Source organism: Hippocampus zosterae, chromosome 9, assembly GCF_025434085.1.
Source record: "Hippocampus zosterae strain Florida chromosome 9, ASM2543408v3, whole genome shotgun sequence".
NCBI classification, from domain to species: Eukaryota; Metazoa; Chordata; class Actinopteri; order Syngnathiformes; family Syngnathidae; genus Hippocampus; species Hippocampus zosterae.
The window spans coordinates 9,375,001-9,394,631 of NC_067459.1; the positions used below are offsets into that span (position 1 = coordinate 9,375,001).

At 43.9% G+C, this 19,631-nt stretch overlaps 1 protein-coding gene across 1 annotated transcript in view; it reads right to left on the minus strand.

The window, feature by feature from the left end:
• The window catches only part of ece1 (endothelin converting enzyme 1), a 24,989-nt gene extending 6,889 nt beyond the window's left edge, over window positions 1-18,100 (minus strand). Inside the window, exons 1-15 of the mRNA XM_052077108.1 lie at window positions 17,629-18,100; window positions 14,120-14,258; window positions 12,140-12,352; window positions 11,927-12,051; window positions 9,786-9,932; window positions 9,628-9,693; window positions 8,233-8,421; window positions 4,474-4,616; window positions 3,271-3,385; window positions 1,594-1,704; window positions 1,425-1,523; window positions 1,252-1,329; window positions 1,071-1,174; window positions 503-613; window positions 245-312 (exon numbers count right to left, since the gene is read on the minus strand). Of these exons, the coding sequence (XP_051933068.1) occupies window positions 245-312; window positions 503-613; window positions 1,071-1,174; window positions 1,252-1,329; window positions 1,425-1,523; window positions 1,594-1,704; window positions 3,271-3,385; window positions 4,474-4,616; window positions 8,233-8,421; window positions 9,628-9,693; window positions 9,786-9,932; window positions 11,927-12,051; window positions 12,140-12,352; window positions 14,120-14,258; window positions 17,629-17,757 (1,837 nt within the window). The 5' untranslated portion in view covers window positions 17,758-18,100. The remainder of the gene's footprint in view (window positions 1-244; window positions 313-502; window positions 614-1,070; window positions 1,175-1,251; window positions 1,330-1,424; window positions 1,524-1,593; window positions 1,705-3,270; window positions 3,386-4,473; window positions 4,617-8,232; window positions 8,422-9,627; window positions 9,694-9,785; window positions 9,933-11,926; window positions 12,052-12,139; window positions 12,353-14,119; window positions 14,259-17,628) is intronic.
• Window positions 18,101-19,631: the final 1,531 nt, after the last annotated feature.

Here is a 19,631-nt window from a genome sequence, read left to right on the forward strand (position 1 = left end):
CCGTCTTAGATCTACCGGTAGATCAGAATCGACGTAATGAGCACCCCTGATATGTCCTTTCAACATCTTGCTTTGAAATAATTACTGCTTTCATTTTATGCAGGGATTTTGGAGGGCTCGTGACAATCTCAGAGAGTTCCAGAAAGAGGAAAAAACACATAGGTTAATTTGTGAATCGAAAAATGTAAATCTTCTGAGGATTAGTGTATCTGATTCCTTTCAACGAACACAAAGGATTGCCAACCTTGGTCATCAAAAGCGTGAGTCAGTTCATGCCCCATGACGACCCCAATTCCACCAAAGTTAAGAGCTCTGCAACAAACAAAAAAAAGCAGTCGGAAGATGATTACGTTGATAATCACAAAACACAAAATGGAACAGAGCATTGATGTTGTTCTTCCCATCCTCACACCATTGTCCCTCCTGGTTGAGATTTTGGAGTCGTTTGCGTTAAGCCAAAATGTCACTTACAAAAAAAGGCGGCTTCAAATTCAAGACTTACTTGGGCCAGTGGCGGTTGTAGAACGGCATTTGGAGGATTCCCGCTGGCAAGACAATCTCATTCTTGGTGGGGTTGTAGTAGGCATTCACAGTTGGAGGGGTCATGCTCCACCTGCAAAAGGCACAAAGTGACGGGCCATTTAGTGCCAGGTCACATATACAGTAGATACAAGTGACTCGACTCATGAGTGGTTTTTTTTTTTTGATTCGAGCCATCACGTGGCCAATTCTTTGCTTTGACTTGCAAGCTCAAATGTTAGATATGAGCCCTAGAGCAGTGACCTTATGTCATCTCACTTCACAATAAGCAGCTAGTGACTGATTAAAAAAAGAGGATTGAAACTGTTCAATGTACTACAATTACACTTTGGCCCTTTATGCAATTGTTATTGAAACACAAATGGTGGAGCAACAAACACATAGAGGCAGAGAATACAGTACTTGCAATGGTCAACAGGGAGTTTCCGTGTCACCCCATGTTCAGCATTTTGTTGTTAAAGTACACCATATATAATTGAGTTGAGGTGCTCTACTATTCAACGCCCCCTCGGATGACCAGAGACACTCACTGGTTTCTGTTTGGAGCTTTTCTCAGCTGGTCAGCTGTCACCCTGGCAGAGAAGTTGAAGTACTGCATGACATTCTGGAAATACATATCTGATACGACCTCGAACTGCAGAGAAAAATTTTGGAGGTTTTGATGAGGCAAAGTGACGCATGGTTGGTTTGAATATGACCACATTTACCTACATCATTGAACACTTTGTCCAGCTTGGTGTCATTCATGATGAACTCCGGATAGCCCACCATGTCGTATATTGCATCTGCCTGTAAAAAAATTTGGATACTAAGACATGCCAGGATGCAGCGATGTCCTCCCAATACTTCCACCCCGCCAAGGTCTCTGTTTTATGCCATCTCACCTTTTCCTTCGCCGCCTTTTTTGTGTCATCATCCATCCAGCTCACGTACTTCAAGCCGTCCTCAAACGCCCTTTTAATGTCACTGACCATGTCCACGGCCTGCGCGCCGGGCAGAAGGGTCCGGTGAGAAGAACATTATCTCACGCTGGCCGAGCACTTACGCACTCACGATGGCCTTGCTATCCTCGGCAAAGGTGGTCTTGACGAACATGGCACCCAGAGCGAAGCCCAGGCCACTATCTGTGTCGCTGACACACAGCTTCCAGCGGGGAGTGCAGCTCTGTCACATCAAATGTAGCAGGAGGTCAGACGATTGGAGGGTTAAAAATTGTCAAACAAATTCTAATGTTGGTAGGATCAGCCTGTCCACAAAGACAAAATCAAAATAGGGCGGGGAATGCGCGGGTGAGCCTTGGCTCATTTGCAGGAGACAAAACTGCTTGGAAAACAGTTGAGACTAACAATTGGAAGTGTGAAACTTGTTCAAATGTTTGCTCATCAAGGATTTCATTTGAGAGACACATGCATGCGTAAGTTAAAAAGCATTTTTTTCCCCGGTTAATCCAAGGAAGCTGCTGCAAGATTTTTTCCGTTTGTTTTGATGAAACACTAAAAATATGAATACCGGTATATAAAAAGGGTGGTTGAATTGCAGTCTGCAGCGAGTGAATATTTCAGTATTCAAGTATCTGACTGAGATTTCCATAGAATAATTGTGGATAGGATATTTTTACTTAATACGTGTCACTCTACAACAACATAAAAACCCATTTGGTCTCCTTTTGGAAATAATCAACCTATTCTATTTGTTAAATCTACACTGTGCATAGCAGCAAACAGTATTGCAGAAACATTTTCAGTGGGGCAATTTAATCTATTCATCCATCCATTTTCTAATTCGCTTATCCTTATGAAGGTCACGAGCATGCTGGAGCTGATCTCGGCTGTCTTTGGGCAGGAGGCAGGATAGACCCTGAACCGGTTGCCAGTCAATTGCAGGGCACACATAGACAAACAACCAACCGCGCTCACACTCACACCGATGGACAATTTTGAGTGTTCCATTAACCTGCCATGCATGTTTTCGTAATGTGGGAAGAAAACCCACGCAGGCATGGGGAGAACATGCAAAGTCCACGCAGGAAGGCCGGAGACGGAATCGAACCCTACACCTCTGCAATGTGAGGCTGGTATGCTAACCAGTCACCACCGTGCCACACGGGCAATTTCAAACAAACCTAAATTTAATGTAGCTACATGCATACATCCAGTAGATAAGCAGCCATGTGTCAAAAGGTGTTTGAGTAACTGGAGGGTTCGCATAGTAACACAAGCCTCAGTTGCACTGCCGCATACAACTCACACACAATTTTGTAATAACAAAATCTTTGTTTTTACAGCTTGAGCCGCTTGCAAAACAAACAGGATCTCACCCTGATAAACGCTAAAAGGTCACCTGCACTTAATCCATGGACTTTTTCTCCCCTTGCCTGCTTCATGAAACACACCAATCCACTCGAGGGGCAAATCATTTCCTGTGTAGTACTGCAGCAAAGCATAACACTACCAAAAGGCTCTCGCTAAATGAGGACTATGTTTAAAAAACAAACAAACATATTTTCACTGTTTTTATGAGCTAGTGATGAGCGTAAAGTAAAATTGGAGTTTTAAAATGTCAGTAAATGTGTGTGTGTGTACATGTACAACAAGTGAGTTTGAAATGTTTTTAAGCATTGTACAGCACTTTGAGTTGCATTCTTATGTGTGAAAGGTGCCAAATAAATAAAGTTTGATTGATTGATTGAAAAATGGGATATAATCAAGAACAAAAACAAAGTTCACTTACCTTTTTAGTTCCGTACATGACCTCTAGGAAGCGCTGCTCTACATCCTGGAACCTTTGGTCCAAGATGGACACCATCTTCCGTACAACCTTCATGATCATGTAGTTGTTGAGAAGGCTGAAAAGCAGACACTGTCACTGACTCACTGGGTAGTGAAAACCGCTTTTTCTCAACCCCTCCCCCCAAAAATGTACCACTGTCCATGACGTCACTCTACGCGACGCAAGATCCAATGATCTAGAACAATGGTTCTTAACCTTTTTAGAGGTACTGAACCCCACCAGTTAATATGCACATTCACCGAACCCTTCATGAGTGAAAAATAAATATACATAATTCAATATACAAAAAATAAATATATATAATTCAAGATATTGAAAAAACACATTTATTAAAAAGGGAAATAGAATTTAAAGCATACTTTTTTTTTTAATTGTACGACATATCACGACAGTCACCCGTTGACTACTAAGCAAACTAAATTTCCTACAGCACTGATTGGACAAGCAATGTCATGTGATCATCTGCAGCCAGTAATGGCCAAGAGGGCATGTCATAACTAATTAAGATGTTGAGTGAAGTGTGTCTCATCCTGCATGGCAGAGGCTCAGTCGAACCCCTGAGACCGACTAACCGAATCCCTGGGGTTCGATTGAACCCAGGTTAAGAAAAGATCATCTCAACCAAAGAGCACCAATTGAAATGCGGAGCAGTACAAAACGAGCACACCGAAGAAATAGAAATCAACAGTCCGCGGACAGAGAAGGAAAGGCATTGCCATATCGGCCTGTGGGCAGATTGCGACCATATCGAAGTGTCCTTGAGCAAGATACTGCACCACCAGTTGCTCCTGATGCTACATCATCAGTAGGTGAATGTGGTAACACTGGAAAGCGCTTTGAGTACCCGTGGTAGAAAAGCGCTATATAAGTGACAGCCCATTTGCCATTTGCCAAATAACCAGGACATCACAAAAGAAAACTGAAAAACATGATCAATGAATGAATGAAAAATGCCATAATTCCACTAGATGGCGCCAAAGTAATCATTTATTGCTTTAGCCAGCGTCCTAATCAGTGATCAACAGTTTAGGGGGGGTGGGGGGTGGGGGGTTAATTACAAATATGCTGATTAACGTTTTGGATATTTTGTCATAAATGAAGAGGAAGGGCAAGCATTTGACAAGCGAAGGAGGTAAATCAGACCTTTTATTGGTGTTTGTTATGAGGTCCGACACATTCTGGAGGTACTCTTTGGCATACACGACCACCGGCTCGGACTCATTGATGGACACAGGCGCAAACACCTCGTTGAGGTAAGGGATCCAGTCCACTGCAGGAGCCAGACTCTGCAAACAAAAAGGGCAACACTAGTTCAACATCAGGATGCTGCTGCTTTTGGTCAAGCTCAATCATCCGCTCGCGCTCTCTGGCAGTCGCGCTCATGTGCAACCCCCCACCCCCGCATACGTAACAAACACAACAGAAGAGACAATATGCCAGAGAAAGGCAGACGAACCGTCAGTCTCAACAGTGTGACGAGACACAAGGGAAGGTGCTGGGTGAGGCTACGGAGATGCGCAGCCAATCAGCTCACGGGATAAATACACTCGTGCTGTCATTAGTTGACGTCGCGCCGGCAACCAATGATGTGTACAGGCATGTACAAAACCTCTTTGTCATTCGGCAGTTTTTTTTCTGAATACAGTACTCTGGAAAAAAAAGTGATGTACTGAAGCCACGATAAATGAAGCGCGGTTTAGCGAGGGATCACTGTAATGGAAATGCTATTGATCCATGAAAGTGCCCTAAAAAAGAACATGTATCTTAAATAATAAAACCATTAAAGTGTCCTAAAAAAAGAACATGCATCTTAAATAATAAAAAATAGCACTGCACAGTAACATATTTTATGAAAACAAAGTAATAGCATAATTGAACAGATTGCAAACAAGTAATAATAAATTAATAGACGTTTGCTGCATTCTGGTGTCTTGACCAGAAGGGGGCGGTACTATACAAACGGCATTTACAGTGACTTAAAGTCACTGGTTCTGGAACCTGTTGTGAGGATGAACCATCCATCCATCCATCCATCCATCATCTACCGCTTATCCGGGGCCGGGTCGCGGGGGCAACAGCTTTAGCAGGGAAGCCCAGACTTCCCTCTCCCTAGCTACTTCTTTCAGCTCTCCCCGGGGGATCCCGAGTCGTTCCCAGGCAAGCTGGGTGACATAGTCTCTCCAGCGTGTCCTGGGTCTTCCTCGGGGTCTCCTCCCGGTGGGACATGACCGGAACACCTCACCGAGGAGGTGCTCAGGGGGCATCCTAATCAGATGCCCAAGCCACCTCATCTGGCTCCTCTTGATGTGGAGGAGAAGCGGCTCGACTCTGAGGCCCTCCCGGATGACTGAGCTTCTCACCTTATCTCTAAGGGAGAGCCCGGACACCCTCCGGAGAAAACTCATTTCGGCCGCTTTTATCCGGGATCTCGTTCTTTCGGTCACGACCCATAGCTCGTGACCATAGGTGAGGGTTGGGACGTAGATCGACCGGTAAATTGAGAGCCTCGCCCTTTGGCTCAGCTCCTTCTTCACCACGACAGACCAATACAACGTCCGCATCACAGCAGACGCTGCACCGATCCGCCTGTCGATCTCCCGCTCCCTCCGACCCTCACTCGTGAACAAGACCCCAAGATACTTTAACTCCTCCACTTGGGGCAAGATCTCCTCCCCGACCCGGAGGGGGCACTCCACCCTTTTCCGACTGAGGACCATGGTTTCAGATTTGGAGGTGCTGATTCTCATCCCAACCGCTTCACACTCGGTTGCGAAACGCTCCAGTGAGAGTTGGAGAGCCCCGTTTGAAGGAGCCAACAGCACCACATCATCTGCAAAAAGCAGGGATGCAATACTGAGGCCCCCAAAACGGACCCCCTCAACGCTTTGGCTGCGCCTAGAAATTCTGTCCATAAAGGTTATGAACAGAATCGGCGACAAAGGGCAGCCTTGGCGGAGTCCTACGCCCACTGGAAACGATTCCGACTTACTGCCTGCAATGCGAACCAAACTCTGACATCGGTGGTATAGTGACCGAACAGCCCGTATCAGGGGGTTCGGTACCCCATACTCACGAAGCACCCTCCACAGAACTCCCAGAGGGACACGGTCAAACGCCTTCTCCAAGTCCACAAAACACATGTAGACTGGTTGGGCGAATTCCCACATACCCTCAAGGACCCTGCTAAGGGTGTAGAGCTGGTCCACTGTTCCACGGCCGGGACGAAAACCACACTGCTCCTCCTCAATCTGAGGCTCAACTTCCTGACGGACCCTCCTCTCCAGCACTCCTGAATAGACCTTAACAGGGAGGCTGAGGAGTGTGATCCCTCTGTAGTTGGAACACACCCTCCGGTCCCCCTTTTTAAAAAGAGGGACTACCACCCCGGTCTGCCAATCCGGAGGCACTCTCCCTGTTGACCACGCGATGTTGCAGATGCGTGTCAACCAGGACAGCCCCACAACATCCAGAGCCTTGAGGAACTCCGGGCGGATCTCATCCACCCCTGGGGCCTTGCCACCGAGGAGCTTTTTAACCACATTGGTGACTTCAACCACAGAGATAGGAGAGCCCACCCCAGAGTCCCCAGGCTCTGCTTCCTCCAAGGAAGGCGTGTTGGTGGAGTTGAGGAGGTCTTCGAAGTACTCTGCCCACCGGTTCGCAACGTCCCGAGTCGAAGTCAGCAGCGCCCCATCCCCGCTGTACACAGTGTTAGTGGTGCACTGCTTCCCCCTCCTGAGACGTCGGATGGTGGAGCAGAATTTCCTCGAAGCCGTCCGGAAGTCGGCTTCCATGGCCTCACCGAACTCTTCCCACGCTCGGGTTTTTGCCTCGGCGACCACCAAAGCCGCGGTCCGCTTGGCCAGTCGATACCCGTCAGCTGCCTCTGGGGTCCCACAGGCCATAAAGGCTCGATAGGACTCCTTCTTCAGCTTGACGGCATCTTACTCCTGGTGTCCATCAGCGAGTACGGGGGTTGCCGCCACGACAGCCACCAACCACCTTACGGCCACAACTCAGATTGGCCGCCTCAACAATAGAGGCACGGAACATGGTCCACTCGGGCTCAATGTCCCCCGCCTCCCCCGGAACATGGGAAAAGCTCTGTCGGAGGTGGTAGTTGAAACTCCTTCTGACAGGGGATTCCGCCAGACGCTCCCAACAAACCCTAACTATACGTTTGGGTCTGCCAGGACGGACCGGCATCTTCCCCCACCATCGGAGCCTACTCACCACCAGGTGGTGATCAGTTGACAGCTCCGCCCCTCTCTTCACCCGAGTGTCCAGAACATGCGGCCGCAAATCCGATGATACAACTACAAAGTCGATCATCGAATTGCGGCCTAGGGTGTCCTGGTGCCAAGTGCACATATGGACACCCTTATGCTTGAACAAGGTGTTCGTTATGGACAATCCGTGACGAGCACAGAAGTCCAATAACAAAACACCACTCGGGCTCTGATCGGGGGGGGGGGCGTTCCTCCCAATCACGCCCCTCCAGGTCTCACTGTCATTGCCCACGTGAGCATTGAAGTCCCCCAGCAGAACAAGGGAGTCCCCAGCAGGAGTACTCTCCAGCACACCCTCCAAGGACTCCAAAAAGGGTGGGTATGCTGAGCTGCTGTTTGGTGCATATGCACAAACAACAGTCAGGACCCGTCCACCGACCCGAAGGATGAAACATAAAACTGCAAAAAAAAAAAAACTGCAATAATAAAAGTTGTTTTGTTTTTTTTATGAGATGTTCTATACGCATGTGTTGCTACCGCTTGTTTTCTAATATTGTTCATAGGTCGATAATTGCGAGTCAACGATGCTAGTTTTGCGAGCACATCGAAGCCGTTTTGCATGTAACACTGTATTTGTTTTCTTATTGTGCTCAACCAATTAGCTCTAACTTACTTTCAGGTCTTTGGCCTCCATCTTGTGGTAGATGAGCTCCTCATCCCGTCTCGCCTCCTGGGGTACCGTGAGGTTGGCCAGGGTCGTTTCAAAGTCCAAAATCTCCCCCATAAGTAGCCGCGATGTTTCCTCAGAGCCCCCCAGCAGGACCCCTAAATCCACCAGGAAGTTGTGGTATGCCGTCAGATACTGCAAAAGGGATAAAGCAATGAGAGTGTGTGCGTGTGGGAAACTTCCTGCAACCAGACAATTAGCAGCAAGGTAATCCTCAACTATGCAAACAATCTCCAGTGGATTCCATCTCCATCGCACAATTCACTCAATTATTCTCTCTAAAAATCTGAGATTTAATTTATGGCCCAACAAATATGAATGATACATATTGTGCTCATTGAATATGTTTGTCCATTATGTTTTATGTGCCATATAAAGAACTAAGAACCAACACGAAACTTGAGGATCAGGTTTGGACACCCCTGAAATATTAGACTTATAAAAATTAAAACTCATTGCGTTTTACTAGATATATACATTACACGTCTGTGGTGAGTCAGTTTTAATCACCACTTTATACAGTGGTGGTTAAGAGATTAATTTGTTCCATGACTACACTCATAACTCAATACAGCCATATCTAAAAAAAAAAACTTTCTCCATTGCCATTAAAAATAAAGCAGCAACACCCGAACAAAAATGCATTAAAAAACTTTAGAACAACATTCACTCACAACATAATTATACAGAATGCAAGTGAAGTTTTGGACACATTTGTTGCTTCAACTCAATGAGCTGCTCCTCCTGAGATGTGTGCCTTTGCCACCTGATGGCAGCATAATACTACCATACAGCTCTTCACCATGCTGCAGTGATACTTGATTTTTCAGGACGACAAAAAATATACTCCAATAAGTTGATACATTATCTGTCTGGACGTGTTGCTCCACCATTTGTATTCAAATACCCATTGTTTAAAGGGTACAACACAAACACGATGTGTTAGCCTGTCTATGGTGTGCCAGTTTGCATTGTTGGTTCGGAGTAAGATACGACTTAAGGCAAAGCGATATGGTTGTTCCATATAGGCCAACAGCAAGACTGCATTATATCAATATTGCGGTTGATGATTTGTAGCCCTACTTTATCACTGATTTATTGTTGTATTATTACAGTTAATGACGTTCATACCCTTGCCAACATTTCTGTTATCAATTGCTCTCATTCTCTCTCAATATGTGTTTGTTAGGTATGTTGAAAACCTTAAAACAAATTTAGGTGTCTAAAATACTATTAAAAAACGTGACCAGGGCGTATAAAAATAGGGCATTTCTATTTTGCAGATTTTCTCTTATAAATTAATTTGGATGGAACCTCCGTGTGTGTAAAATCATCGCATACCTTTTCATTGGCTGTTTTGTTGAGGTAGTAATCCCTTGAAGGTAGTCCCAAGCTGGACTGATCCACCTACATCAGCAGAAGAGCACATGTCAGACGTCATCACCCAATGATATCAGTGTCAGGTCTGCATTGTCAGAATCAGTGCTCAGCTTACTCACCTGAATGATGTTAGTGGAGGAATTTTTGGAGTCAGTACTGACAAACACGGTGAAAAATGGCGAAGTGCGGTACTTTGCAGACACGGCACGGAGGACTTCCTGGAAATTGTCTTTGTCCCAGGGTCCAGTCAAGGCCCATCCTCCTATCTAAAGGAAGCAGCAGAACGTGATGGAAACATTGAGTGGCTGGAGCAAAGATTCAAATCCAAAACTCAGAATGGTCAGGCAGCCGTGCTAATCATTCTGTCACTGTGCTGCCTTCTTAAAATTATTTTCACTTTTTTTTTCTTTTATGGCTTTTAATTATCTGAAAGCTACTCATCAAAATTATTTGAAAAAATGAACACAATGTCACTATGGGTCGTGAAACTAGATGAGTTTCACTTTTTGAATTGAACCAGACCCCGTTTGTCACCCAAAATGCAATGGATTGCATTCCACTGAAATGAATGGAAATGCAAATAATCCGTTCCAGCCTCCAATCTAAATTACAGATATCCTTTTAACCAGTGTGTGGTTGAAAATTTTTTTAATGCTACAGAGAAATAAGTGAAAACACACCATGAAAATGAAATAAAACACCTGAAAAAAAGGTGATACTTTTTTACTGCTCATTAATTTTAAGTAAGGAGAGGGGACAAGGGAGGAAAACTACAGCTCCTCCATGAAAAAAAGTATTCTTCCAAAATAGCATGGGGAAATACCTATTCTTTTTTTTAACTATTTATTTTCTGTTGATAAGGATGTTCAACTAGGGCTGCCGCTAACAAGTATTTCGCTCGTCGACTAGTCAACGATCGTAGTTGTGGTTAGTTGACAAATTGGATCATATGTAAATTGTAGCATATTGTATTAGCAAGCAGCTACTCTTTTTTAACCATCATTGAATTTTGTATAATAATAGTTCATTCATTCATTCATCTTCCGTACCGCTTGATCCTCACTAGGGTCGCGGGGGGTGCTGGAGCCCATCCCAGCCGTCTCCGGGCAGTAGGCGGGGACACCCTGAATCGGTTGCCAGCCAATCGCAGGGCACACATAGACGAACAACCATCCACGCTCACACTCACACCTAGGGAAAATTTAGAGTGTTCAATCAGCCTGCCATGCATATTTTTTGGAATGTGGGAGGAAACCGGAGCACCAGGAGAAAACCCACGCAGGCCCGGGGAGAACATGCAAACTCCACACAGGGAGGCCGGAGCTGGAATCGAACCCGGTACCTCTGCACTGTGAAGCCGACGTGCTAACCACTGGACTACCGGGCCGCCCTTATAATAATAGTTATTATTATTATTATTTCTGAATTCATTATTTCCCAGTGTCCCATGAATTTCATTCTAAAATCAACTCTGGCCAGTCAGAATTGGCCTTTCAGTGTTAAACCTAGCAACACGCCACGGGATTGATAAGATAAGATAAGATATCCTTTATTCGTCCCACACTGGGGAAATTTACAGCCTCCAGCAGCAAGAATGTATGTAGAAAGAAGAAAGGAGAAAGAGAGAAAAAAAAAAACAACAAACATCTTTCAATTAAATACAATATGAACACAATGGATAAATCGCAGTACTATTTACAATTTTACTTCACATAATTTAATTATTATTATGATTGTTATTTTTTATTCATCAGCCTGACAGCAGTCGGTAGGAACGAGCGTCGGCATCTCTCCTTCTTGCAGCGCGGGTGTAACAGTCTCTGGCTGAAGGAGCTACCAAGTGCTGTCAGGGCGGGTATTTGCGCCTCTGTTTGGTTCCTATGTGTCATGACATAAATTGAAATTAAATCAGAGTTTTCTGTTGTTAGCAGACATGATATGTCTTTCCTTGGTTTGTGTGCAACAGCAGCCGATTAGTTTTACTGATGTTGTGACTTCTGTCATTGCGATTTCGCTGCACCCTCTCTGGAAAAGCATTCTTTTGAGAGATTTCGGTGAAATTTGCATCAATTCTAACCGGGAAGTGATCTTGACCTATTTTTCTTATGTTTGAATCACAAAATGTGAAAATTTATCATTTTCACTATGTCAAAATTGGACGGGCTCTAGAGCAAAACAGGGCTATGCGCCTTTTGATCGTTTTTGTGCAGAAGCATCACATTTTTTGAGCTGAGACAGCAACTGCAGCCGACGCACAAACCTGCGTGATGACTTCCTGCAATGGCTTCGCTCCCAACTCCTCGATCTTTGTCTCGTTCATGCAGGCCTGATAGTAACGCTGGGCCTTCTCCTCTGCTTGACTCAGACCTTTCATCGTCGTGTTCTCTGCTCAAATCACAGCAATAACAACAACAAAAACGATCACGGCAATGTGACAACAAAAGAAACATCAATCGACTCATCCGATACTCACCTAATAATTGCTTCATCACAAGCATGTTGCGCTCCCACAGCTTGCTGAAAGAGCCCCAGCGGGACTTGCCTTCGGGAAGGGGGTTGTTGTTCATCCAGCCGCCGCAGGCATAGCTGTAGAAATCATGGCAGGGGTCCACGGAGCGGTCCAAGGCTGACATGACGGCGCTGGCCACAGTGATGCATGGCTCGGTCAGGCAAACGCCTGGATGTGCTGAAGAGGAAACAAAAGCGGGTTGAAATCATTTTATTCCTTCCTCTGAGTAGTGTGGGACATGTGGTTTTTGAGCAACAACGTGAGTCATTGGAAAATCTTTGAAAAGAGAGGCAGGACAAACAAAATCTGGAAGGCATCGTTTTTGACGGGCTCTAGCCCACATCCCCCTCTCATAAGTGAGTTTTAGTAATTATTCACATGTCAGAATGTGACAGAATAGAGACTCTTGGGCACCTGTTTACAGTAACCAAAATGATTCTTGGTCGACCGTAGACCTCAACCAAGGGCCGACTACTCTAACGTGCCGCGTTCTGGTCGTCCTTGTTCCAGTATTATAAGCCTCTAGCAAGATTCTTTGCTAGGGCTAAAAAGTTGGATCATATCACCTCAGCAGTGGCAAACTGGCTCCCCTGACTTTGAGATGTGATGTAAAGGTTCTGCTCCGTTACTCACAAAATGTTACACGGCTCAGCACCTTCTTATATTGCTGTGTTAGTGGGACTATATGTTCCATCCCGAGACCAACACGTGCGACATGCCTGCTATCCTGGGGATTCCAAGATATAAAAAGAAGCGAGCGAGTTAAAAAGCGTTCCTAATTCTTTATTTATCACTCTGTAATTCCCTACCTGTGGAAAGAAGAGCAATTAACTCTGTAGGAATGTGTCAAGTTGGACTTTATTTTTACATTCTTGTAAAAAACACATTTCCTCCTGACCGGCATTACACCCCGACATGGGGATTTTGGCCTATTTAACTGCTGTGTTGTTTGCATTTGGATAATTATGAGTATAAGAGAACAAAAACGGCAGTTCATTCTTCTCGAAATCTATCCTTAGACGACTGCGCGGGACAGAGTTCCGCTAAGCAAAGAGGTTAGTACGCAGAGGAGAATTCATCCCTGTTCCTTCCATTATGCCAATGTATGTCATGACATAGACTCTCGTGAATGGCAGGAAGTGGCAGGACGCGTCCCATGGCAACCCAGAGGAAAACCCACATACGAAATGTCTCATCCACAAGCTATTTATTTATTTATTTTTTTGTCGGGATGTTGAAAACTCACGGGAGAGGCTGTAAAGGTGTTGCTTGGAAGCAGAGCCAAAGGTGTGGCTGCAGCAGTTCCATACAATCACTGTCCAAATACAGTCATGTGAATGGGAATATCGATTTTGTTTGCATATTTATTTTTTTGTTTGAATATTTATTTTGGAATAGGTCTAAGTGACCCACGGCGTGTCTTGCGTGTGGGACAAATAAAGGATATCTTATCTTATCTTAACAAAAAAGGGAAAGAAACAAAAATAAAACAAAAGCATGTCAAGAATTTAACACATAATAATCAATGGATTTTTTTTTTCAAATTGTAAATATGAACTACAATAGTCCTCGGTAGCACCTATGCCTCTGCCAAAATGTTATACGGGATTTTGTTTTGTTGTATTTGCTTGGCAAGCTACTTTGTCATGCATGGCGGATAACATTCCGAGCAGATAGGTCGTGCCACTTTTATTTAGGGTTTGATAACATTAACAAAAGAGCGATTGGCATCATTCCCACAGTTCCTTGATTTTTAAGAATTCTGTCAACCATGCGAAAGTGACCGCCCATAAATCTCGTTTGGAGGCAAATTAAGGCAAAATTGAATGTATTGGTCAAAAAAAAAAAAATAGGATCGAGTCATATCCCGTGAACGGCACAAGTCCTTTGGGCAGCATTATCCAGCTCATTGTGTTCACGCTGGCGATGAAAATGAGTACTCACTCTGCCGGTAGAAGACGGCGGTCGTGATGATTGATACGAATAGGCCTGCAGACAGCACACACACGAGAAACAGAAGCTGCCTCTCCCTCTGTGTTCTCTCAGGCCAGCATGAGGAGCCACAGCCCTGCCGGAGAGTCACCTGTGCACACATTGACACCTTTTAAAGGGGACTTTTTAATGACCTTTTAATGGCTTCCATGCTCTACTTGTGGTTTCCCCAATCCTCCGTTATTTGCTAAAAAAAAAACTATATTTTTTGCAATTTTTGTGGGCCAGACTATCTCTGGCGGCCCCCCATATATATTGAGTTTGAGGTCCCCGATTTAGTCTTTTGATGAAATTTAGGAATATGTTTTTGGAGTGGGTTTTTAAAAGTTTTTTTTTTTTGCGTTCGGACCCAAATTCAAATTGCTGCCTCCGTGAGTGAAGATAGAAATCAATGCTTTTCTTTCTCACTTTTCTTTTCAGAGCCACTCACTTTGTCACGATCTATCTGCTTCCTTAGTCATCGTGGTAACAGAGCTGTGCTCACCATTGCTCCAGCGGGAGCATGATGAGCACTGGCAACAATCGTTTGAGTCCCTGCTATACCTCTTTTTTAAGCAACTGTTTTTTTATGGGATTTTTTTATGGACTACTACTACAACAGATTATGTAGTATACTGTAGCCTCAGTTAATGATGAACTACAGCGTGTTCTGATCCCCTAAACCAAGACAAAGCCTGGAAAACCTTTGTAAAGGTGTCCATAAGGGGTTTTCTAAAATTCACAAAAATACATTTGGCTCATTGAAAACATATTGCTGGCCTGTCATAAATGCAAATCCCCTGCGGAGTTACAAGATAATTGAGCACTGAGTGTTTCCTCTCATGCACTGAGACAATACAGTGTTATTTTACATACTCGTAACCTGAAGACTGACCACAAAACAGTAAGAATGTAACGAATTAAGGGGGTGTGTGGATTTCAGGTCCAACAACCTCAAGTGATCGGGTCAAGAGAATGTGTTCCCCACACAAAGTTACCAAACTGCAGCGCATATTGAACAGCTTCTACCACCACATCATCCTGCCATAGCAGAATCCACCCCAGAAACATTGCATTAAAAAAAAAAGAAATAACATGATTTAGCTTGTTCTCTATTCAATAAGATTAGTCCAAGTTAATGTGGCCGTATTCAGTGCTAAATTCAGTGTTCAATCACTCAGTTAGGACCGAAATTCGGTTCATCAGAGAGAAAAATCCACAAGGGAATATTTCTCTCACATTTTCGGAAAAAAAGTCAGTGAAATAATCTACTACAAAGTCAAACACTCATTTTGGCCTCTCAAACTTCTCAGACTCTATACCGACTGTACTGGACAATATCAGTTGTACAATGTGAGGCCTTCAAACGAACGCTTAAAAAAAAGTTGAGTTGATTGGAGCAGACCACCCCCGACACCATTTGTGAGACGGAGAGCCGAAAGAATACTCAATCACGTTCAACGAATCTTCAGCCAGTTATTTACTGCACTTCTTCGTGCACACATAACTCTAATTATCCAGTCTGGGCCCAAAGTTTACATACATAGGGTCTGTATACATACCTATGATACCTACAATAACAATGGTGTCTGAAACATAATTTTCCCATGTATGGAAATTTCTGGCCCACCCAGATTATTTGAGATTTTTGCATTGTCAAAGAAGAGCTTTAGTCTAGTTTATTCTTTGTTGGTAGTGGAAGCAAATGAGTCTTCTCAGTCTGTGCACTGGATGTACACACAAGGTCATTTTTAAGGGTAATGTTCTAAAATGACACTGAAATCATATTAGAGTGTAAAAGGACCATGGATTTGTAGTATATTTTAGTTTATTTTATTGAGGTACATATGAGGAAAACCCATATAAACACAAAAAAACCCAAATGTGTGTTTCCCTGGGACGATAATATTTTTTCCCCTTTCTTCTAAATTTGTTACATGTAAATTTGTTTTTGTTGTGTTCACATAGGTGCCTGAAAAAAATAAATGTACCATATTTTTCACACAAAAAGGCACACCTAAAAGCCTTCCATTTTCTTAAAAGATCATAGCTCGCCTTAAAATGAGATGCACCTTGTGTATGGTCATTACGGTAATATTTAAACATTTCAACAGCACCTTCTTGTATCTTGGACTGTCTGCGATGGTACGGCTGGATGTAGAGTTGAATGGCTAGAGGAGTTTACAGATTTTTCACAGATGTTTTTTTTTCTCCTTGTCCTCCAGTGGGGTTAAGATCATTAACCCTTTTATGCACCTGTAACCTGATAGCATGATAAGCTGTCCACTGTAGTAACCGCTGTCCCAGAAGGGTTAATAGTTGTCAACTGTCATTTGAAACCCTTGAGGTTCTTTTTTGATGAAGGGATATATAAATAAATTTGACTTGACTTGAGCGAGGAACGTCATTAACATTGTCCTCAGAGGAGATATGGAGAGGAGTTGGCATTTGAAAAGTGAAGAGGATGCGCAATTGGGACCGGAAACAGGAGACTTCTAATCCTCTTTTAGCTAGATCCGCTTCAAGCAACAAAGCATATGTAGGAAAGGAGAAAAAGAGGTTATTGGTTTGTTACGTTTGCGTTATTTTTAATGTTTTCCTTTACCTCGTGTGTTGCACCTGTTGTAAAAGCGCTATATAAATAAAGTTGAGTTGAACCAATTCAATATTTAGGATCTGAAATCTTAATGTGCGTGTGGTCAACATTGAGTTCGGCCCAACAATTGATATGTGTGTACCAGGCCTAAAACATTACGTTTAGGTGCACGAGACAATTTCAGGGTTGCCACTGCTTTCTTGAAATGATGTTCCAGGACTTTCCCAGGGCCATCAGCTGCTGTAGTATGAGTCAACATAGACTCATAAATTCCACCTCCAAATATTTGAAGACGTGTTATTTTCGATGATTGTATCTTACATTTTGTTCATTTAACCAGATTGCTTCAATGTTACAAAAGACCAAACCGAATTGGCAAAAAAAAAAAAAAATAATAAATGAACTGCTCTCACACAGCTGTCTATGGATTCTCATCATTCATCCAAAAGATCCCGTTCGAAAGAACAACTTGTTCCCGAACGTCACAACACGAACATAAAATCTCATTTGGATGTCGACTTTTGGATACTTTCATTGCCAATTAAATCCAGACAATGGCATTACAGTTGAATGACAACTGAGCTGTTGATGGGTTAGAGCAGTGGTTCTTAACCTTCTTAGAGGTACCGAACCCAACCGGTTAATATGCACATTGACCAAACCCTTCATTCGTGAAAAATATTCATTCATTTTTGATCACAGCCGTCTTCAGGCAGGAAGTCTGGGACACCCTAAACCGGTTGCCAGCCAATCGCAGTCGTGAATAATAAATAAATATATATATTTTAAAAGATTTTAAGTTGTACAGGTTTATCTAGATGAATCCAAATGACCATTTTAGAAATGTTTTCATGGGATTTAAAAGTCTCTCAAGTGATATTTTTACCTGCATGTGTGTTGACTGGTAGACGTCATCGCCGCCAGAGTCCACCAAGTCTTCCTCGTCCAGTGTGGCTCTCTTGTATGATGACATCTGAAAAGTCAGATGCACAAGGGAGTCCCTGAGTGCCTCCATGCTGCTTCTTCAATCCCTTTTGGCTGTCTACTCCATGGCCGTGATTGCGGGTTCGGATTTCGCCCCTGCGTCCATTGCAAGTGAACGATCAGGTTGGGCCGGTCTGCATGCACTGCTACCAGTATTTCAAAGGCATTCCCCGCCAACTCCCAGGGCAGCTGACACCGTACGTCACAAGACTAACACCTCCCCATAAAAACTCGAGTTCTCCTCTTTTACAGCTTCCTGGTTGCACCTGGTGCGAGGGAATACAGAACCATTGGAAAAACAGGACGAAGCGGTGACTGCGACTTGTGTGTCTGCGCACATTCCCAGAAAGTTTTGGGAAGACAAAGGCCACACCTCGTCTCTTTTCCATAGGACAAGACACTCTGAGAAGGAGGCGCCCTGGGAAGCGTGTTCCCCTTCCATGGCATGCTTACTCCATCACCACGGTAACCGACACCTGATAGTGTCTGGGGCGGCCTTGTCTCCTCTTTAAAGCGTCATCACCAGCCCTCTCTGATGTCTCTTTTTCTTTCCAGTTCAAACTTTCATCCATTTTCGAATCGGCTTATCTTCACAGGGGTTGTGGGCGTACTAGAGCCTATCCCAGCTGTCTTTGGGCAGTAGGCGGGGGACACCCTGAACTAGTTGCCAGCCAATAGCAGGGCACACATAGATAAACAAACATCCGTGTTCACACTCTCACAGGGACAATTTATAGTCCATTAACCTGCTACGTATGTTTTCAGAATGTGGGAGTAAAACGGAATACCCGTAATAAACCCACGTGGGCACGGGGAGAACATGCAAACTGCACACCGGAAGGCCAGACCCGGAATCAAACTCAACAAATAAAAGCCTTCTATAAAACTTAAAATGAAGGAAACACATGCTATATGTATGTAGGAGACTGGACTGTCTCAGAATTGTTTATGTCATTGATTCCTTTGTTGTGTGTTCACAAACGCCCCCATAGAATTTATTTTGTGATTTCCTCGCTTGATTTTCTGTTTCAGTGCATTATTTTCGCTTTTCTTAGTGTTATTAATTTCCATTTTTCGGAGGCTGTCTTTGAACGCCTCTCGAGTCGAACGAGAGGAGAGAAGGCATGGGGTCGGACGCAGATGTGTCTGTGTTTGTCGAGACTGTTAAAAGCATAAATAAAGTGTACACGTCTTTTTTCGGAGCTGCAACATGTATCTATATCTACATAAACTATATTAGCCTACTATTAAAATGACTAAGTTTGCTACAATTACACGATGAGCCTTCATGATTATTTTTTTTTCCCGTGCAGTGCATTCTGTAGAGCAGAGGTGCCCAAGCTTTTTTGACTGAAGTTCTACTTTTCATTCAACCAACCTACCGCAATCGATACGCGCATACTAAGGGTGTGGAAAATAATCGATATTAATCGATACATCGATGTGCAAGTGCGCGATGCGCGTGCATCGGCTCATTCACTGGGTACGACGCGATTGACGGGTGAAATCGAGATTCATCACGATGCATTGGTGGGTATCGGTAAAATCCGATTCAAGCGCCGTTTTATTCATGTTAAACGTCACCTATCTGCCCTTTCCTAGGCGCATGAATGCACTATCATTGTTTACCGTTTTCTGTTGAATACGGACGGTAGCCGTGCGTCACATACAGTCCACTCAGTCCAGTACACAACTAGCGAAACACTATGGAAGTTCGCGCAAGCAGCAGCGAGGAAACTACTGCATTTAATGCTTCCGCAACATTCAGATCTTATGTTTGGAAATACTACTGCTTCGAAAAGAAAGACGGAAAGATTGATAAAAGTTCCGTAATTTGCAAAGAATGTCGCACTACGAAGCCATACAACGGCAGCACCACAAATATGCAGACCAATTAAAACGATG